The sequence below is a fragment of the Equus quagga genome, chromosome 7 (genome assembly GCF_021613505.1).
Source record: "Equus quagga isolate Etosha38 chromosome 7, UCLA_HA_Equagga_1.0, whole genome shotgun sequence".
NCBI classification, from domain to species: Eukaryota; Metazoa; Chordata; class Mammalia; order Perissodactyla; family Equidae; genus Equus; species Equus quagga.
In genome coordinates, this window is record NC_060273.1 from 2,116,092 (window position 1) to 2,134,874 (window position 18,783).

An 18,783-nucleotide genomic window follows, 5' to 3' on the forward strand; every position below is an offset into this window, starting at 1 on the left:
TTTTTTGTTTGTTTCCTGGAGCGTGTGGTGGTGAAGAACATGACATCTGGTACAGTTTGAGGCCTGTCTGGCTTTGTGCCCACGGCTGGCGGTTTTACACTGATGCTTTTGTACTGTGAGGGTATGTGTCAACATGGTAGAAAAGGCAAATGACATCTTGGTCTTATTACAAACATAGTTTTGATTTTGTGAACCCCCTTAAGGGCCTTAGGGACCCCCAAGAGTCCATGGACTGCACTTTGAGACCTAGGCAGAGGCAAGAGCCATGAGAAGGGAGTGTGGCGGGACTGGAGCAAGTGGGTGGAGAGCAGCAGCAGGCGAGGCCTGGGCTGGGCAGCGGCTTCAGCTTTTCCTCTGAGACCCACAGTCACAGGAGGATTTGAGCAGAAGAGTGACAGGCTCTGGCTTACATTTTCAGAGGATCATACTACTGGTTACATTGAGAACTGAAGGGTGGCAAGGGCAGAAGTAGGGAGACCAGTGATGAGACCATCACCATAAACCAGGCCAATGATGATGGCGGCTTTGGCCAGGGTCAGGCCGTGGAGGAGGTGAGAAGCGGTTGCAGTTTAGGTGTATCTTGACATTATTGCCAACAGGACTTGTGAACCAGACATGGAGCCGGATGAGAGAGGAAGAGAGGAGTCGAGGATGATTCCAAGGTTTTTAGTGTGAGCAACTGGAAGGATGGAGTGCCACTAACAGAGATGGAGGAATGAGGTTTTGAGGATAAGATCAGGAATTCAGGTTTGGACATGCTCTGATTGAGGTGCATATTGAGCATCTCAGGGAAATTGTTGAGTATGATTCTGAATTTTAGGAGAGAAGCCTAAGCTGGAGATCTAAATTTGGGAATTAACCACATGTTAAAGCTCTCCAAGGGAATGAGTGTAAGTAGAAAAGAGAAAGACCTCAAAATAAGAATGTCAAGGATTTTCAGGAGTAAATGAAGAAATGCTTCCATTAAAAAAAGAAGGACTTTGGGGCCGGCCTGCTGGCACAGCAGTTAAGTTTGCACGTTCTGTTTCAGCGGCCCAGAGTTCGCCGCTGTGGATCCCAGGTGAAGACCTATACACTGCTTGTCAAGCCATGCTGTGGCAGGCGTCCCACATACAAAGTAGAGGAAGATGGGCATGGATGTTAGCTCAGGGCCAGTCTTTCTCAGCAAAAAAGAGGAGGATTGGCAACAGACGCTAGCTCAAGGCTAAACTTCCTCAAAAAAAAAAAAGGATTTTTTCTCACAAAAATGGATAAAGAAACAAGAATAACTGGATACATACAAGAAGCAACTAGGTAGTTGATAAAACATAAATACATTCATAGAAAAAAATCTCAATTGATGAGATACATTCTAGAACATACACAGTCAAAGAGAGAATTAGGGAATTGGAAGACAACTCCAAGGAATTCACAGAGAACTCAGCACTAAGAGATTTTTTAAAGTATGAAAAAGAAGTCAAGGGACATGAAGGAAAGACTGAGAGATACCACCTCACACCCAATAAGATGGTTACTATAAAAAAACCCAGAAAATAACAAGCATTGGTGAGGATGTGGAGAAACTGGAACCATTGTACACTGCTGGTGGGAATGTAAAAATGCTGGGGGCCGAGGCAGCATTTGATCGGCTGTTTGACAGGGTCCAGCCGATCAAGAAGAGCAGAGGGGTGCAGGGTGCCCCTCCGCAAGAAAATGAAAAGCTGGCCTTCCCCCAAGCTATGCTGAACTTTAAAAACTTGTTTTTCTTCCCTTTGCCTTATACCCCATTTTCCTACTCATGCTGTAATTTTCCAGATGGCCGCTTTAGAGAAAAGAGCATGCTCCCCTCGCGGGGTTGGTACTGAGAAAAATACGTGACCACGTGCATAGCCTTCAGAATATCGCAAGGGGCAAGTTCCCCCTGATGCACATAGATAGTGGGAGAACTTTTCTCCCTAATGAGGGGTTCGTACTGAAGAGAGTATTTAGATCAAAGCAGCTGCCTCCTTCTGGTTGATGTTTTGCTCTTCCCCCAGTTTCCCTGGTGGGAGTGGATGTACCTCTTCCTCTGTGGTTGATTAGACTGTTCCTCCATGTGTTAGTTGTTGAAAAGTGTATTGTTCCCCTGCATGTGTTCGGCGGAACATTGTAGAAGTCTTTTCTTAATTGCTGAAGTCGCTTTTGTGCAGGAAAAGGTAGTTAACCTCTGCCCCCCTAAAAGTTAACTCTGTTCCCTGTAAGATTATACTTATCAATAATTGCTTTTTGGTTTACTCTGCAAGAACATCTGTATTGCTATATTTATCCCCTGCTAAAAAAGATATAAAAACGCTGTAAAAACCAGTAAAGACAGACTTGCTTTGTACTTCCTTATCTCTCTGAGAATATTTGTAGAGCTATTTCTGTACTAATCCTGAAAAATATAAAAACGACACTTGTGCACAGTAAAGACAGACTTGATTGCACCGACTCAAGTCTCACATCCCCTCTTTCACTGCGCTGACTCCGTCTCTCCCTCAGGAACCTGGACTCTGCTGGAGCTGGACTCTGGCATAAAAAGGCAAAGCCACTATGGAAAACAGTATGGCTATTCCTCAAAAAATTAAAAATATAATTACCATATGATCCAGCAATTCAACTTCTGGGTATGTACCCAAAAGAAGTGAAAGCAGGATCTCTAAAAGATATTTGTATAGCAGCATTATTCACAATAGCTAAAACATGGAAGCAACCCAAGAGTCCATCGATGGATGCATGGATAACCAAGATGTGGTATATACATACAATGGAATATTATTATTCAGCCCTAAAAAGGAAGGAAATTCTGACATATGCTACAACATGGATGAACCCTGAAGACATTATGCAAATTGAAATAAGCCAGTCACAAAAAGATAAATACTGTATACTGTATGATTCCACTTACCTGAGGTACCTAGAGGAGTCAAATTTATAGAGGCTATATAGAAACTATAACGGTAGTTTCCAGGGGGCTAGAGGGAGGGGTGAATGGGGAATTGTTGTTTAATGGAGACAGAATTTCAGTGGGAGGATGAAAATAGTTCTGGAGATGGATGGTGGCGATGGCTGCACAATATAAATGTGCTTGATACTACTGAACTGTACACTTAAAATGGTTAAGGTGGTAAATTTTATGTTATGTGTATTTTATTGCAATAAAAAAAGAAAGAAGTTAGACATGAAGAACATACTGAAGGGCTCCAACAAAGATCTAATTGAAGAGAACGATGGCATAATGTACAGCAGAATCTGATCAATATCTAACTGAAATTTTGTAGAACTGAAAAAGGACGTGATTCCTCATATCAAAACATTCATAAGTAAAGAAAAATCACACCTAGACTGTGAGGAGACTTCTCCCCAACAATAATGGATATCCAATGGTAGTAAGACATTATCAAACTGCCAAGGGAAATAGCCATCCATGGAGAATTTTATATGCAACCAAAATATTACTCAGGAGTGAGGGCAAAATAAAGATATCTACAGACATAAAGTCAAAAAGAATTAATCACTCATTGAGCTTTCTTAACAGAACTATTCAGGCATGTACTTCAACACCCAGAAAATGGAATCCAAAGGAAAGCACAGAGTACAACCCCCTCCCCCTCGAAGTCTCTGGGTTATTTCTACTCATCCCAAACAAAACCACCCAGTTTTCTGAGATTTGGATCACCCCATTGTCCTCTGTTCCCAGGGGGGCAGGATGACTCACCTTTGCTAAAGAAAGTGCTGACCATGAAGCTGAAGGAGATGGAGGAGATGGCAAAGCACACCAGGAAGACCAGCACCAGTGAGGGGTCACTGTGTCTGAGCACTGCCACATTCTTCTTCACCTGCACAGCGTCCCATCCCATCAGTCAGCATGGACAGGTGTGGCAGGGAAGGTGGAGACAAAACCAGGAAGAGTCTTAAACATTCCTGGCCACAAATGAAAGTGGTAAGGATGGGAGATGGGGCTACACTGAGTGAGTGAGAAGGCCACTGTCCTCTCTACTGAAGGGCAGACTTCCCCTGAAATCCGTACAGATGGAGTCTTGGGAGCGCCCTGGTGGTGTTACAGCTGCCTCTGGCTCTCCTGTTGAACGCCATGCTCTTCACATCAGACCCTCTCTCGAAGCCACACTCACCTTGACGCAGAAAAGCAAGGTCATGAAGGAGACGGCAATGAGGAGGAAGAGGAAGAAAAGGAGGAACCAAGCACTCCAGTGCAGCCAGCTGCTGAGCCCCATCATGCGCATATACTCCTGGGGGAGAGAGTGACACATGCTCTGACACTCCCGCTGGGTTGGGCGCCCACTGCCTGCCACACCAGGTCCTGGCGCCTTCCTCACACTGACTTTCCTTAAAGCCTTTGAGTGTGTGGGTGTCTGTGCAGATGCATGGTGTTGTACATCTGCAGGACACCTTCCCTGCTCCCCCGCCAGCACAGCCCACCTCTCCCCATCACCCTAGTGTGCTCCCTTGACCTCTACCCAGCAGCTGCCTTGCTCTCCCTCACTTAGAGCTAAGACTTCGTCTGTCTCCTCCACTGGGCCCACCAGGGAGGGAGCTGAGGTCCAGCCATGACTGCCTCTGTGATTCAGTCAGGGCCTGACGTGGGCTCAATCTGTGCTGATGAAGCTAATGAACTCTTCATTCTATGGAGCAATCCCAAACTCTTGGTCTGTGCTTGGTCTTCTCCAGATACCCAACTGTGCCCAAGAAGCCACGTGGTGTAGCTACTGGCACTGGGGTTCTGAGTCAGGAGAGCAGAGCCCGGCCCCTCCACTGTCTAGTAGAGAGACTCTACGGGTTACCAACCACACTAATGTCCTTGCTGTGAAATGTGGCCCCAGAGCTGTTTCAGGACCAACAGATGCTGTGGGAACGCTCTAGAAGCCAGAGGCTCTGCCTCACCTCCTGCTATTCTGAAATGACGGGTCTAGACTTTTGTTGTGAGGGGCACCCCCTGCAGGAAGGACGGGAGTTTAGTGATGCCAAGGACAGGCCTTCCTCGCCAGTGTTGGGGGGACACGGGACGGGACACCTAAAGCTGTGCCATCCAATACAGGTCATATGTGGTTATTTAAACCGAAATTAATTAAAACTAAAAATTCAGCTCCTCAGTCACGCTAACAACAAGTGCCCAGTGGTGACCCGAGTGGACAGCAGACACAGGATATGTTTATCATGGCAGAATGTTCCACTGGACAGTGCTGGTCTAGAGGAGGGGACCAGGGTTGATTAAGTGTCTTCTACATGCCAGGCGCCAAACTCGGCTGATCTTCCAGCTGCTTATATACAATTTCAAACCTCCAGAAAAATGCGAAGATTGGTACAATGGTCCCATACACTCACCACTTAGATTCAGTAATCACTTACCATTTTGCCACATCAGTTTGATCAACCTATCTGTAGGCATGTGTGTGCACAAATACTGTTTTTCTGAACCACTTCATTGTCCACTCCAATATCGCACCATTTGATCAAAGTCATTTAAGGGGCCGCAGCAGACAGCAGCCACCTCTCATCAGTCCCCCAGCCCCTTGTTTGCAGCAGTTTAAAAGCTCCAGAATCACAGATATGGTGCCACTGAAGACACTTTGTCATGTCACTGGCACTGCAGACACTGCCAAAGGAGGAATTTCACACAAATTTGGGATACTTTTGCTAGTGTCATTGGTATGAGTTTACAGGTGACACTATTTGTTCAGGTGTACTCAATAAGTCAATGATCTTCCCTTAGAGTGACACTTGATATTTTTAAATTCCACACTACCTTGTGCCCAACAGGCTAGAACTACAGTTGTCCTTGATCTATGTGCAAAGTTAGTTAGCTTTCTGCTCAGCCACATATTTAAACACTTTGTGTTGACCTACTCTCTAGAGTGGTTCTGTTCAATAGAAACAGAATGCAAGCCACATATATAATTTAGGGTTTTATAGTAGCAACATCAAAAAAGTTAAAAGAAACAAGTGAAATTAATTTCAACAATGCATTTTACTTAACCCAATATATCCCAAATGCTGTCTTTTCAATGTTCAGTCCTTAGAGTACAGCACACCAAGTATGGTGCTTTATCAGGGCTTTTAAAATCTGGATATACCAGGCTTGACTTCACAGAAGCCTGAGATGGGCTGGAGCCAGGGTGGGAGTCTGCCCCATGCCCAGCGGCTCTTGTGGCCCCAACATCCAGGAGCTGCCCCTGCCTGACAACAGGACATGAGACCCAACCACTCCACAGCAGCCCTGTGCCTAGAACCAACTTGCCAAAATGTTTTAAAGCCAAAGGTAAAGAGGTCACCTTCAGTTTCTTCTCTTTTTCCTGCACGACAGCCCGGATAATGGTGAGTGAGGTGTAAGTGAAACTCAGCATGAGCAGCAGGGGGAGCTGGTACTGGATGGCGACGAGAAAGGGGTCCGAAATGAAAGGCGGGTAAGGGAACCTCTTTGCGATCACGGTGAGCTTCTCAAACAGCTGGCGCGTGGAGGCGTTCGCGTGGTACTGCATGATGGCTCTGTCCACAGCGTGCTGCACGGCCAGGAAGCCTTCTCGGATGTACCCTGAGTGCAGGACCAGAAGACATTGCAGCACATGGGGTCAACGTGTGTCGGAAAAGCAACATCACGAGTGCTGCTTGCTCAGAGAGCTGCATGCCCTGAGCTGTACCAGGGTCTCCTGGTAATCAAGACCATGGCGCAACATCATCTAATGCCCCTAAGGTTTCCTTCAGTCTTCTAGTTTGTAGGGGTTGCCCTCATTCCTTGGCTCACAGTCCTTCCCTCCACCTTCAAAGCCAGCCGAGCAGCATCTCTCTGATCCTGCTTCTGTTGTCACGTCTTTCTCTGACCTATTCCGCCTCCCTTGTCTACTTTTAAGGACCCTTGTGATTACGCTGGGCCCACTGGGATAATCAATAATAACTTTGCTATCTTGAGGCCAGCTGATTAGCAACTTTAATTCCATCCACCCTTGAGTCACCATCTCACAGGGAGGCAGGCACCACAGCCCAAAGCCCCCTACTGTAAGACCTTCACGTGCTTTGTGGTTCTCCCTGCGGGCCGTTTTTGACTCCCCAAGTGGTCTGTAACAAAATTCTTAAAGTGGAAAGGGCCTGGGAGGGATGATAAACTGGGGATATGGTATTTTAGTCCAGAACTACGCTTGGGAGAGACCAAGCCTAAAGAAGGAGCAGGCACAGCCTCAGGAGAGAAAAAGGCAGCCTGAGTGCCTGAGGCCTGAGCCCAGAAGACAGAGTAGGACTTGGAGTGCAGGTCTGGATGGCGTGGGCACCCTCATTCATAAAATACAGTGACGTTTAGAACATCTAATGTCCTCTAACATGGAACTGTCAGATGCCTGGGTTCCAGCCTCTAGAAAAGAGAAAATCAATATGCCAACCACACCCCAACACAGGGTTACCATGTCTGTGTGTTTCTACTGCGTCCCTTTGGTTTAAGTCTCTTTATGGTTTGTGATAGTAGGTGCTCAATTAACGTTACCTACTGTTCTGCTGGGTGGAGCTTTAGTTCTCCTGTTCAGAATAAACCTGCAGAGTAGCTAATGATATCCCCATCAGACAGGTGGGGCCACTGAGGCCAGGGAGTTGAGCCACACAACTGGTGAGGGGGCACAGCTAAGATGGGACCCTGGTCTCTTTGGCTTCAACGTCAGTGTCTTTTCATAACATTGCACTGCCTCCTCTATGAAATATCCTGCCTGCTTGCTCTCCCACTGCTCTCTCACGAGGCTTTGCCAAGTTACGGCAGGGTCCTCATCCTCACAACTTCTGTGGCTGTCAATACTCTGAGGAATGAAGCCATCACTCTATAATCAATCATTTCCCATTGCTGAAATTTTTATGACCATAAATAAAGCAATGGTGAACATCTTTGTGCATGTGGCTTTTCTCCATCTTTCAGACTATCCCAGGGGCTAAGTTCTTATCAGGGGAAGCAGTGGGTGTTAAGGTATGGACATTAGGGGTGGCCTGGGGAGAACACCAGGCTACATTACCCAGTGCCTGCTGGGGGCCACACTCACATCCTTGCTGCACCTCTTGGGCCTTCGTGTTTTTCTAACTGACTAGACTGACCAGCCCTTTAAAGAACGAGGATCGTCACCCTTTGTCATTCGCCAAAATGGTTCCCCAGTCTCCTGTCTGCTTTTAAAATCAGTGTTATGTTTTTTTCTTTTTTGGTAAATTTCCAGTTTGTACATAGCGAAATCTGTTGGTCCTTTCCTTTGAGAAAAGGTCTTTTTCTTTTGTCTGTTCCTTCCAAGCTTAGGAAATTGTCCCCACAAACAGAAGGGACAGCCCAGCACCCGGGTCACAGTAGCCAATCTCTCTCGCTGCTGACCACAGGTGGCAGGCATGACAGCTGATGCGGCTTCTCCTGTCCCCGGTTGGTGGCCTGTCCAGGGCTTCATTCTGGGGCCTCGCACACCTCACCTCACCTTGCTCACCTTAGTCTCTCTTCTGGATTTAAAACCTTGCCCTGGAACACAGGCTAGTGACAGGCCCTGGCACTAGCGATACATCCCACTGCCTGCCTGGCATTCTGTTTAGGGACATTCCTGTGTCTTTCCATCTAACCCTCACACAAGCTCTGCCTCCTGCAGGCCGTGGAATCCTGTGCTCTTCACAACGCCCTGGACGCCACCAGAGCCCACCGTTGGGTCTTGGCCTGAGGACAAAGTCTACTCTTGGGTCCCAGTTACTTTTTGGCCATTCTGAGCTCGGTTCCAAGATGCAACCACAGCTCAAAGGAGACAAACATGCCAACTGCCTGCCAAAGTCACACGGGACAGACCAACATGCACTGCAAGGGCACAGCTGGCCAAGACCCAACTTCCACAAACGTCCATTGACTCGACTAAACCATGACAGTTACACCAGGACCATGGAGCTTACAAAGCCTATGAAACTGTACCCAGAGACAGCCAGAGAGAGAAGCGAAATGTAAGACCAAGCTCAAAAGACTCAGTGCAACCTGAAGCTTCCAAAAAACCAAAATACACGTGTTTCATTCAAGAGCACGTGTCTTCCAGGAAATAGGGAGAATGCCTCTGCCGTTTTCAAAGACTAGCCTTTCAGAAGCCAGTTTTACTGGATGTTTTTTTCCTTCTCCTACAAAGAAGAAGGTCAAATATTCCTGAAAAGCATTTCTGCAGAGAAATGCAAGACAGGTCCCCCCACGTGATTATCACCAGTCAGCACCTCAGGTGGTAACGTGGCCACTAAACGTGCTTCTCACCAGGTTCTCCGCCATCAGGGGATGCAGGTTCCCGCGGTCCTGGGTTTGGGAAAAGTGGAAAAAGGGAAGAGGTGTGCCATCCCTCTGTCTCTTTCAGAAAAGACGAGCCTGTTTGGGTCCACATGTAATTTCTTCGTGTGTAACTGAAACGTAAGTGGTATTTCACCTATGGAAACAAAGAGAATCAACTGCTCTGAGGGATCCTGACAGAGAAAGCAAATGAGAGTTCAGGGGACTCTCATTACTGAGAACCCATCACTCTCCCAGCCCCCACCAAGGTCTACAGGGCCTCAGAATGTCAGAGTAAGTGGGGCAGGTAGCCCCACAGGGCACCTCTGGGGTGTTGTTCGCCACCCTTCTCTTGCCAATGTGAACTCTGAGAACATGGCATCGGTGATAATTGGTGGAAGGTGACCAAAATAACACTGAGGGATTTGATAGTTTCCCAGTCTTAATGTCATCTGGCAGGCAAATAACTTTCTTTTTCTTTGTTTGTTTTAAATACCTAACAGAGATTTTAGTGCCACATCATATTCAAGTCCCAAATATCTGCTACTTTCCTAACCATCCTCTCTGACTCTATCTAAAGAGGCCTGGAGACTAGGAGTACCTTTCATATGAGAGGACATAAAGGGGCCTGCAGTGACAGTCTAGGGCCACTTTCTTCAGGCAGGTGAGGTTTCTAAACTGTCTGGCCTGATGGGCTAAAATGTCACCAAAGCTCCCTCCATGGGGACCCAGATGGCGATACTTGTCCCAAAGGAAAGTAGGGAATTCTCTCCCAGGCCAGCAGAGCACTTTCCCGGCTGAACTGGTTCAGAGGGGAGGACGTGCGGCTTTGTCAAGGGGCCAGGGTCCTCACCGCCAGCGGCAGGGGGTCCCTGCTGTGGTTGAAGGCGTGCTCAAACACCACGGCAGCCAGCACGTTGGAGGAGTGGTTGTCGTACTTGATGTAGTCCTCAAAGTCCTTCTCCGAGCGAAAGCCGCGAGCTGTGGGAGAGCAGCGGAGCCGTGCGTTGCCCAATTGTCTGCTCCACTTGAAAAATCTGGACGTTTCAGGTCATTTTCAGATAAAAGACTGCAAACTGACAAGTTTCTCTAGGGCTCTGTAAACCTTTCCTAAGACTCGAGGAGGCTTTTGTTTTGGCAGAGAGACAGGCTGCTGTGAGGACGGGCAGAACCTGGCCATCACAGCTGGCCCTGGGTTTCTGGTGAGAGCTGGAAGCAGAGCTGGCGGCAACGCCCAGTCTACAGCCCTCCTCCATGCGGGCGGCCCCCTACACTAAGTTCTGCGGGCAGGGTCAGCCTCTCTTTCTCACAACCATAATAGTGTGTTTTAAAAATTCAAGTAAACACTAAAGTATAGTTTATTAAACTGTTTCTCTATCACCCAGATACCATTCGACATAAAGGGTTTTACTGTAATCACTTAGTGAGGGACCGAGGACCTTTCCTGAAGTGTTTGCTGCACTGAATTAAACCAGTCACAGGAAGTATATGCCAAAATCAAGAGGGGGAAAAAGAGGGGTAATATTTTTTATCCTGAAAGCAAAGAGCTAGAAAAGGCAACTGGCACGTTTACTGGGAGTGTCCCTCAACAGGTTTCCTAACGACTTTTTTAGAGCTGTCCTCCCAAAACCACATTGCAGAAAAGGTTCCTGGCACTGTGCACTCAAAATGCACTTTGCCCTTGTAATTAAAGCGCTCTCCTTGGGAATATGGATGCCTATTTCCACACAATGAGGTGAGATTCCAGAGCCCAGTGCTGCTAAAGCTGTCACACATTTACTTGACGTGGCCCTCACAACCCTGGTCCTCGTTTTATAAGACATGACACGGAATCAAGGGACTTCCCCAGAGCAACATGGCCAGCCAGGAGATGCTGGGTCTGGATGCTGGTGTGGCTCCTCACCCGGGCTCCTCCCTGCCTCCTGGGCCTTGAACCCCACAGTGATATCGCCTCACCTCTCATGTTGATCACCAGTGTCCTTCTGGCCATCTCTGTGACAGTCTTCACAGCAACACTCTGGGATGGGATGTAGGCAAGTTCCCAGGTATCTCCTGGAGGAGGGAAGCTGAAGAACAGGGGCAGCTCCCGGATGGACTGGCCAGGGTATATGGTGGCGTTGGGCACATTCTCTGACTGGATCTTCAAGCGAAGCCAAATCAGGATCCCAGAAAACAGCAAGGGCAGGAAGAGTTCCAAGACTGTCACCAGCACCTTTCGCTTCTAAAAGACAAATGGAAGGCACACGCTGACGGAGTGCGAGGCAGAGGCACGAGGCTCACAGAGCCCCCTCCCTCTGGGCTGTCCCCTCCTCCAGCCTCCTCTTCTGCCCTGAGCCCCTGCCTCCCAACGTGCCTACATGATGGGCACCCCCTTCTTCCCACAGTGTCCCCGAGGGTCAGACCCACCTGCAAAGTGTAGTTCTTCCACAGCAGGAGTGCCAGCTGCCTGAGCACTGCCATCTTCTCGCTGGAAGGACGCTGGTTATGGACCAAAGACAAAAAGTTAGGGTGTGTGATGAAAACGTAAACTGTGAGTGTTTGGGGGAGGGCAGGGGAAAGTGTGGAAGATTATGTTCTGCTGAGCATTGTGCCCTCCTCTCTGTGTTTCTCCTCACCTTCTTTGTACCACCTTAACTCAAAACAGCACCTTAGAGAGAAAGACATCAGTTCTATTCTGTACAAAGAACATACACTCTTTTAGGAAACTGACTTTGTTCCTTCCTGAAATGGAAGATCAACAACAGGCTTTTATATGCAACATGACAGCTGGAGGGGTATTTATCATTTGATAAACAGTATTCAGATGTTCTCTGTAGCTCATATGAATGTGCTATTTCTTAGCAAAATATTCAGGCTGATGGAATTCCCCTCCTTGACTGTGTTTACTCTCAACCATCATGGAAGCACTGGAAGGAAATTCAGCTTAGTGTCCTGGCTGCGGGGTGATTTCTAAGACTTGGAGGGGACCGTAGAGGGCAGGGGGAGGAGAGACCTGTGTTGGAGGCCTACTGCCCCTCAGGGGCCCTCACTGGCCTTGCTGATCCGGGAGCAAGACAAGTGGGTGGGCAGGCAGACAGGTGGGTGAGATGATGGCATGTGCTCTCCTGCCTTGAACTCTAAGGACCAGCTTTACCTGCTTCAATTATGGGTATTGGTATGTGATGTGAGCCTCCACGTGAGAGGGGTCATTCTCCACCAAAGAAAACTATCCCATGTCACGTATGAATGTTACATTTAAATCTGGCACATAGGGCTGGGAAAGTCTGCTGAGAGATTACCAAACATAAGTGACAGCAGAAACAGGAGCGGAGGTTTATGAAGGTCTCCCTTAATTTAGAAAATCCATTTCACTAGATTTCAAGTGTGAGAAGGAGAGACACTGAGTCCACAGTTCATTAGCTGCTAACCTGCTAGAAAAGGAGGTGGTCTGAATTAGCTCAGGAAGACCCCACGATGCCCAGAACATGGAAGCACCACGTTCCAGAAGCTGCGGGCATGAAGGCCGAGGCGAAGATCAGGTTGCTCCGACCTAAGGTGGGCAGCAAGGGTGGTGGAGGAGGGGAGGCCCCGGAGAGCTCCTGGTCACTGTCCACAGGCCAAGGATGCAGATGGAGCGAGAGGAGCCCTTCACAGCTCACAGTCCTTCAAAGGGAAGAGGCCACCGTGACTCACAGGAGAGGAGCTGAGTTCAACGGATCGACTCCACGTTCAGGCTGATACTGACTCAACACCATCCACTAGGCAGGTTAAGCCAGCACAGAAAACTCAAACGAGCGGCTAGTAAGTCATTCATCAGTTAACACATGCTAACACTACTGTCCAAAGAGCCCACCTTGAGACCCAGCGCACGCAGAGGGAGAGCTTATTTGTTTTCTAAAACAGCCAGTTTTACTTTTGGCTTCAGTCAGTTGCAGATCATTTCCATTAAACTTCTTTTTGAAATTAAACTCTTACTTTTTAAAAAAAGATGTGTCTGTCCATATCTGTCTAATAACACTTACTCAAAATTTATGCCTTAAAGGGTAGTCAATAAATATTTGCAGGAAACACAACTGCAAGAGGTTATTTACAAGTTAATGTAAAATACGGCTTTTAATTAACCACCTGGTTAAAAAGTAAAGAAATTAAAGCTAAAATAATGAAGCTCTATTAAGCAGCAACTTAATAAATTATCCAAATTCTTTTTAAATTAACAAGGGGAAAAACTGTTAAAATCAGTTGTAGACAGTTAATAAACGAGCAAAGATTTAATGATACCCACAAAGGCCTGCGGTTTATGGAAGCTTTCTGGAAGTGGTTTAGTCTAAGAGGGGAAGGCACTGCCTCTAGCTGAGGCTGGTCACCCCCACTATAGGTGGACGGGTGCCTGGCCTGACCGAGATGACCAAGATGACTGCGATGAACGTTCGTCCTCTGCCAAGAGGGGAATGTAAAGGGTCACAGTTCAAAGAAGACTTCTGGCCACAGAAGTAGACAACTTCCCTTCCTGGAAAAGTCTGGCCAAGAAAGGACACATCTCATGCTTAATCCTGTCTCTCTAGGCCCAGGGTAGGGAGAGGGCAGAAAGACAGACCATCTGTCTACCTTCCCATGAGGCAGAGGCTGGAGGGCAGCATTTGGAGACTGACCTGAGTCCTGGGAGAAGCTCCTGGCTGCAGTCTCCCTCCGGGCTATGGGAGGACTGGCCAGGAGGAGGCGGCCCTGCCCAGAGGGCTCAGAGGTGGGGCCGGCAGGCCTCTCGAGTGCAGCAGGGCGGCCTTGGGGTTCTGGAGCACTGACGCCTCACAGGACATCAGGAGCAGCGTGGGGCTCGCTGGCATGACTCTCCGGTACCTTCAGGCAAATGGAGGACGCTTGAGCATAATTTGAAAATAATCATAAAACACCTCTCACCAAGTCAGAAAATCAAAAAGCAAAATAGATCTCAAGTCTGTTACTTAGAGCAGATCTGATAAGAAAGAAACGTGGATTTAGGAAAAGAGAGACTGCAGGGGTGGCTCTTTGTTCTCTCCTGGGACATTAAAACACAGGAAGCCTTCACATTATACACTTTTATATCTACAGAGCCTCCAAATCCAGCCCCAGCTTCTGGGATCATCACCTTATTATGGAAGAAGAAACCAGGAAGAAGTACCCGGCCCAGGATTACACAGCAAGAAAGCTGCAGAGCCAGGATTTGAACTCCCAAGTCCGTGTTTTTACAATGACACCACTACACCCTTGTGTATCCTAAAAGCGGTAAACATCTTTATAAAATTTGTATATATTGTTCCTAGAACATAACATTAGAAATCAAAAGGAAAAAACACCCCTGGAGCCCTACCATCTTAACAGGTATTTTATTGATTTCTGTCCCCCGCCCCCGCAGCACCCAGCTTGCTGCTTTGGGCATGCCCAGCTTTATCTGAAGTCTCACCAAATGCTATACTTGCATCTGTTCTGTTTAAGCAAAAAGGAATTTAAAGGAGGAGATTCCCAGAATTACAAAATTTGGAAAGCTTTCTGGTTATGAGAGCAAATGTACACGAGGAAAGGAAGTTAAAGTTCCTTAAAACACTTGACATTGCGGCCCAGAGAGCCCCCAGAAGTGGAGATGGCCAAGATCCAGAACCAGCCCAGGCGCGATCTACTCTAACACAAACACTAGGGCTTGGGCCTCTTGCAAAGCTGCCACTGCCGCCCTACAAGGGTACATCTGAGAACATTCCCCTGCAGAGTCTCACTTCACTCCTCCCACACCAGGAAAGGAAGGGAAAGCTTTTTTTCCTACTAAAACACTTGTTTGCTTATTGTTAAAATATTAAACGTTACACAAATCATTGACTATTTCGATGTTTGCTTTTTATGTGAGAAGCTGAATTGGTCCAGAGTGAGTGCATACTGTGGGCTACTGATTTCTGAGAACTCTCCTGATGGCACATAGGATTCCTCTAAAAATTGTTTTTCCTGCAACTTTTGTTAGTTTAAGAGCTATGGGTTGTGCCACTCCCGGGCAGCCGTGGTTGTCCAGGAGCCCACCACTCAAGTGGCACTCTTCAGGGCATCGTGAGGCGTCCAGACACCTCCACTTGTTTATCTGTGGGCTTTTTCATTATGGGCTTGAATATGACCTCCAGTTTTTATGTCCCCATGCAAAAGAAGTTTTCATTTCTGCACATGTGGAACAGAATGGTGTTAACACTTCTAGGGGGGTCACTGCCAAGCAGGCCTCAAGACCAGCGAGCAGAAGTGGACAGGGTCCTGGTGCCAGGCACACACCGTGTTACATCACGTATTCCTGTCGTATCCTGAGCTCGGTGCATCTCCTTCCACGGAAGCCTCAGTCTGCACAGCCTGGAAGAAGGCATGGGTTGGAAGGAGGGGGGGGGTCTCAATAAAGCCACAGGTGGACCTCCTGATGTGACACAGAGCAGACAACCACAGCTCTGCCTCTTTACCACAGGGGTGAATAGAGAGATGGCCTTGTTGGCAGCACTGGCCAGGACTTGGCACTTTTCCTGAGGACCGAGGTGGGTGAGGACCCGTCTCTGCTAGGAAGGCATTTCCTTATCGACATGGGGAATCCACAGGAGTCAGTGGTCTTAATGGTCTATGTGTGTAGATGCTAAAGAAGGCATGATAGGTACTTAAAGTCTGCAGTAGAATCTGTGGCCTTTTGGATACACAAGACAAAAAGCATTTATTTATCCAACAAACATTTGCCAAGTGCTTACTGTAGGATGGGCACTTGTCCCAGGTACCAAGGATTTAGAAATGAAAATCACAATGTTCTCAATCCAAGGAGGTTGCAGTCTGAAAATGCTTGCATGTACTGTAACTGCTATGACTGAAGCCAAATAAGTCATCACGAGATTCTGGAGAAGACCGGAAATCATTGCGTGTGTGTGTGTGTAAGACAGAGAGAGTTCTGGGAAGGCACCCGGGAGGAGGTGATGACATGGGAGAGTGGTCTGGAGTTTCCTGCTAGTTGGGGTGGGGAGGGCATCACAAGATCATGGAGAAGTGAAAGAATGTGTGCGGGGAACAGCAAGTAGTTCTGAGTGGCTGGGGAGGGAGCAGCAGGGAATGAGCCAGAAAGGGAAGTTGCCCAAGGTCTTGGATGCTGAGCCAAGAAGGGAGCTGGGGCAGGGAAGGGGGCGTGTCCAAATGTGCAGTAATGCTGCTTGGGAGTGTTTGTTTTGCTTAATCTTTTACCTAGAACATGATCTTTCTTTTCGGGGGGTGCACAGTAATATGTGAAAACATCTAATTCAATGGATTCTGCAGGTGAAGTGTCCAAATACCAATAAACACTGTAAAAAACAGGCTGGAAATAGCAGGCACATTTATAGAGTATGGTCCCCGCCACCGAACCCGACTACTGGTCTCCAAGTGGGGTGAGCAAGACAAGCTGCTAGAATAAAGGAATGGTGAGAAATTCTACCTATTTTTCTTTAAAAATGAGAAAAAATTGGCTTTACTAATACTGACTACATGGACAGAGCGTGGCAATCTTGTTGGCCTGTGGTCAGCAGTCATGGCCCCCTGACAGAGGAGGATGGGCTCCAGGACACGGGGGTGATGGCAGACCCTCGCCCACTGATTTGCTTTATGCCTCTCAGATGTGTTGGAGTTTACACGCTGCTAGATATCATGGTTGTGGCCATTAAAAAAACAAACAAGACTCAAATAGCCGAAGGTTTACAATACTTTGTAGTGATTTGGAAAGGGACTGTAAATACCTTTTGTGACACGGCAGTTCACTGGTTATCTAGTGACTTAGAACTTAAGGAGGAAATAGATATTTTCTTTCATGAAAAGTTCCAAATCTGGAGACTTTATTTTTCAATGACAAATGACTGCAGTGGTGTGTCAGCTAGCTTATTTCTTTTAAGCCAATGCACTCAAATCTCTCCTTCAAAGAAAAGGTGACAAGGCGTGAGAGTTACGGCTTTTCAAAATAATCTGTGCCAAGAACCGAGCATTTATGAAAATGGGTGTTCAGAGAGGTTTCCACAGTTGTATGATTGTGTTGCCGAGGATGCTGCAAGAGCACTGTATACGCCAACACTGACACCTGCACACCAAAAGCTCTGGGATCCAGAACTCCCACCTTGGCTGACAGCCCCAGAACATTTACCAGCCCAAATTCCTCAAGACGCCTGGCATGACTGGTGAGTGGGATTGAGAAACAAGTGCCCGGAGTCACAACAGAGTCCATGTGCCTTCATGAGGCGCACTGCACTTCCCTGCGAACGCCTCAAGAACTGGCAACCAAAAGAAACAGAACTCAGAACCAGACCGTCAAATGCTGGGCCTGTTTCACCAAGAATTTATAAATGGGATGTAGACTTGATTGCATGGCTTTCTTTTAAAAACAGCACACATTTGTATAATAGATTTTGTATCATTAATACACTGAGAAGATTTAATCATGTTCACTTTGCCTCTCATCCCTTTAAAAGGTCTGTATTTGTGTATATTTCTATGTTCATAATACTCAGGACAGTAGTATATGGCTCTATATTTTATAAATAAGTAATACATGGGGGTGCATGTTCAAATTCTTTCATACACAACAGTGCATAAGAAAAAAGCTTGTGGATGACTTATTTACACAAGTGGCCCCTGTGTGGACGAGATGGGTTAAAATCCACAAGCCTCAGTCATTGTCTGAGAGCCCCATGAGGCCTAGTTCAAGGCTGTGGTCATCTGCATTGGGAGGCCCAGGTGGAGACGCAGTTTGCTGGTCTCACATTCAACACTACCACCCTCTCTGTCCAGCATCGGCTGGCCATCTCCTCAGGATCACATGGCTCTGAGTTCACACTGAAGCTCTAGGCAGGGGTTGGTGCGGTATATTTTAAAGTCAAAGCTGTGGTCCAAAGGTGGCTATCAGGAAAGAGTTCCACAAAACCAGAGCTGCTGGCTTTCTTAACCCCTGCTGCAGCCTCGGTCCCATTCCACATCCTGCTAGCTGCTCTGGCTCTCTAGGTGCAGGAAATGAGGTAATGAGGCAATGGAGAATCCCCGGGGAGAGGTAACCATGGCTCTTCTGTCAGAAGCAAGGCAGCAGCAAGCCTGCTACTCAGCTCCTGCAAAGATGCCTGTCTGCCTGTTGACTCCAAATCTCTTCAAACACAGCAAACAACTCTGAGCCACTTGGGGGGACAGGCAGTGACACACCTTATACTTTCCCACACGTGCCTGGGCCTTCTGTGGTTTTGCCTTCTTGGAATATCACCCACCAGACCTGTCTCTACTTTCTGAAATCCTACCTATCATTTCCCAGCCCAGTCCTACCCCACTGTGAAGCAGCCACTGACAATCCTGGTTCAGGATTTCTTGTCTTGGCTGCACAATGAAATCCTGTGGGGTGCTTTAAGATAGAAACTGATGTCAGAGGCCCACCTATGGAGAGGCTGGGTTCCCAGGTGATTCTAATGTGCAGCCAGGGTCGAGAGGTTCTGCTCTTTTGTTTTTTTAAAGATTGGCACCTGGGCTAAGAACTGTTGCCAATCTTCCTCTTTTTTTTTTTTTTTTTTTAAGGATTG

At 47.4% G+C, this 18,783-nt stretch overlaps 1 protein-coding gene across 4 annotated transcripts in view; it reads right to left on the reverse strand.

The window, feature by feature from the left end:
- ABCA3 (ATP binding cassette subfamily A member 3) overlaps nt 1-18,783 on the reverse strand; it is a 52,015-nt gene that overhangs the window by 31,340 nt on the left and 1,892 nt on the right. For 2 of the 4 annotated variants that reach the window (XM_046666847.1, XM_046666845.1), the window contains exons 2-9: nt 13,879-14,083; nt 11,657-11,728; nt 11,207-11,471; nt 10,104-10,231; nt 9,242-9,407; nt 6,288-6,547; nt 4,131-4,247; nt 3,716-3,836 (exon numbers count right to left, since the gene is read on the reverse strand). In XM_046666847.1, coding sequence (XP_046522803.1) covers nt 3,716-3,836; nt 4,131-4,247; nt 6,288-6,547; nt 9,242-9,407; nt 10,104-10,231; nt 11,207-11,471; nt 11,657-11,710 — 1,111 coding nt within the window. In that variant the 5' untranslated portion in view covers nt 11,711-11,728; nt 13,879-14,083. Of the gene's footprint in view, nt 1-3,715; nt 3,837-4,130; nt 4,248-6,287; nt 6,548-9,241; nt 9,408-10,103; nt 10,232-11,206; nt 11,472-11,656; nt 11,729-12,657; nt 12,893-13,878; nt 14,084-18,783 lie in introns of all 4 variants that reach the window. The other 2 variants (XM_046666846.1, XM_046666849.1) reach the window with 2 other exon arrangements.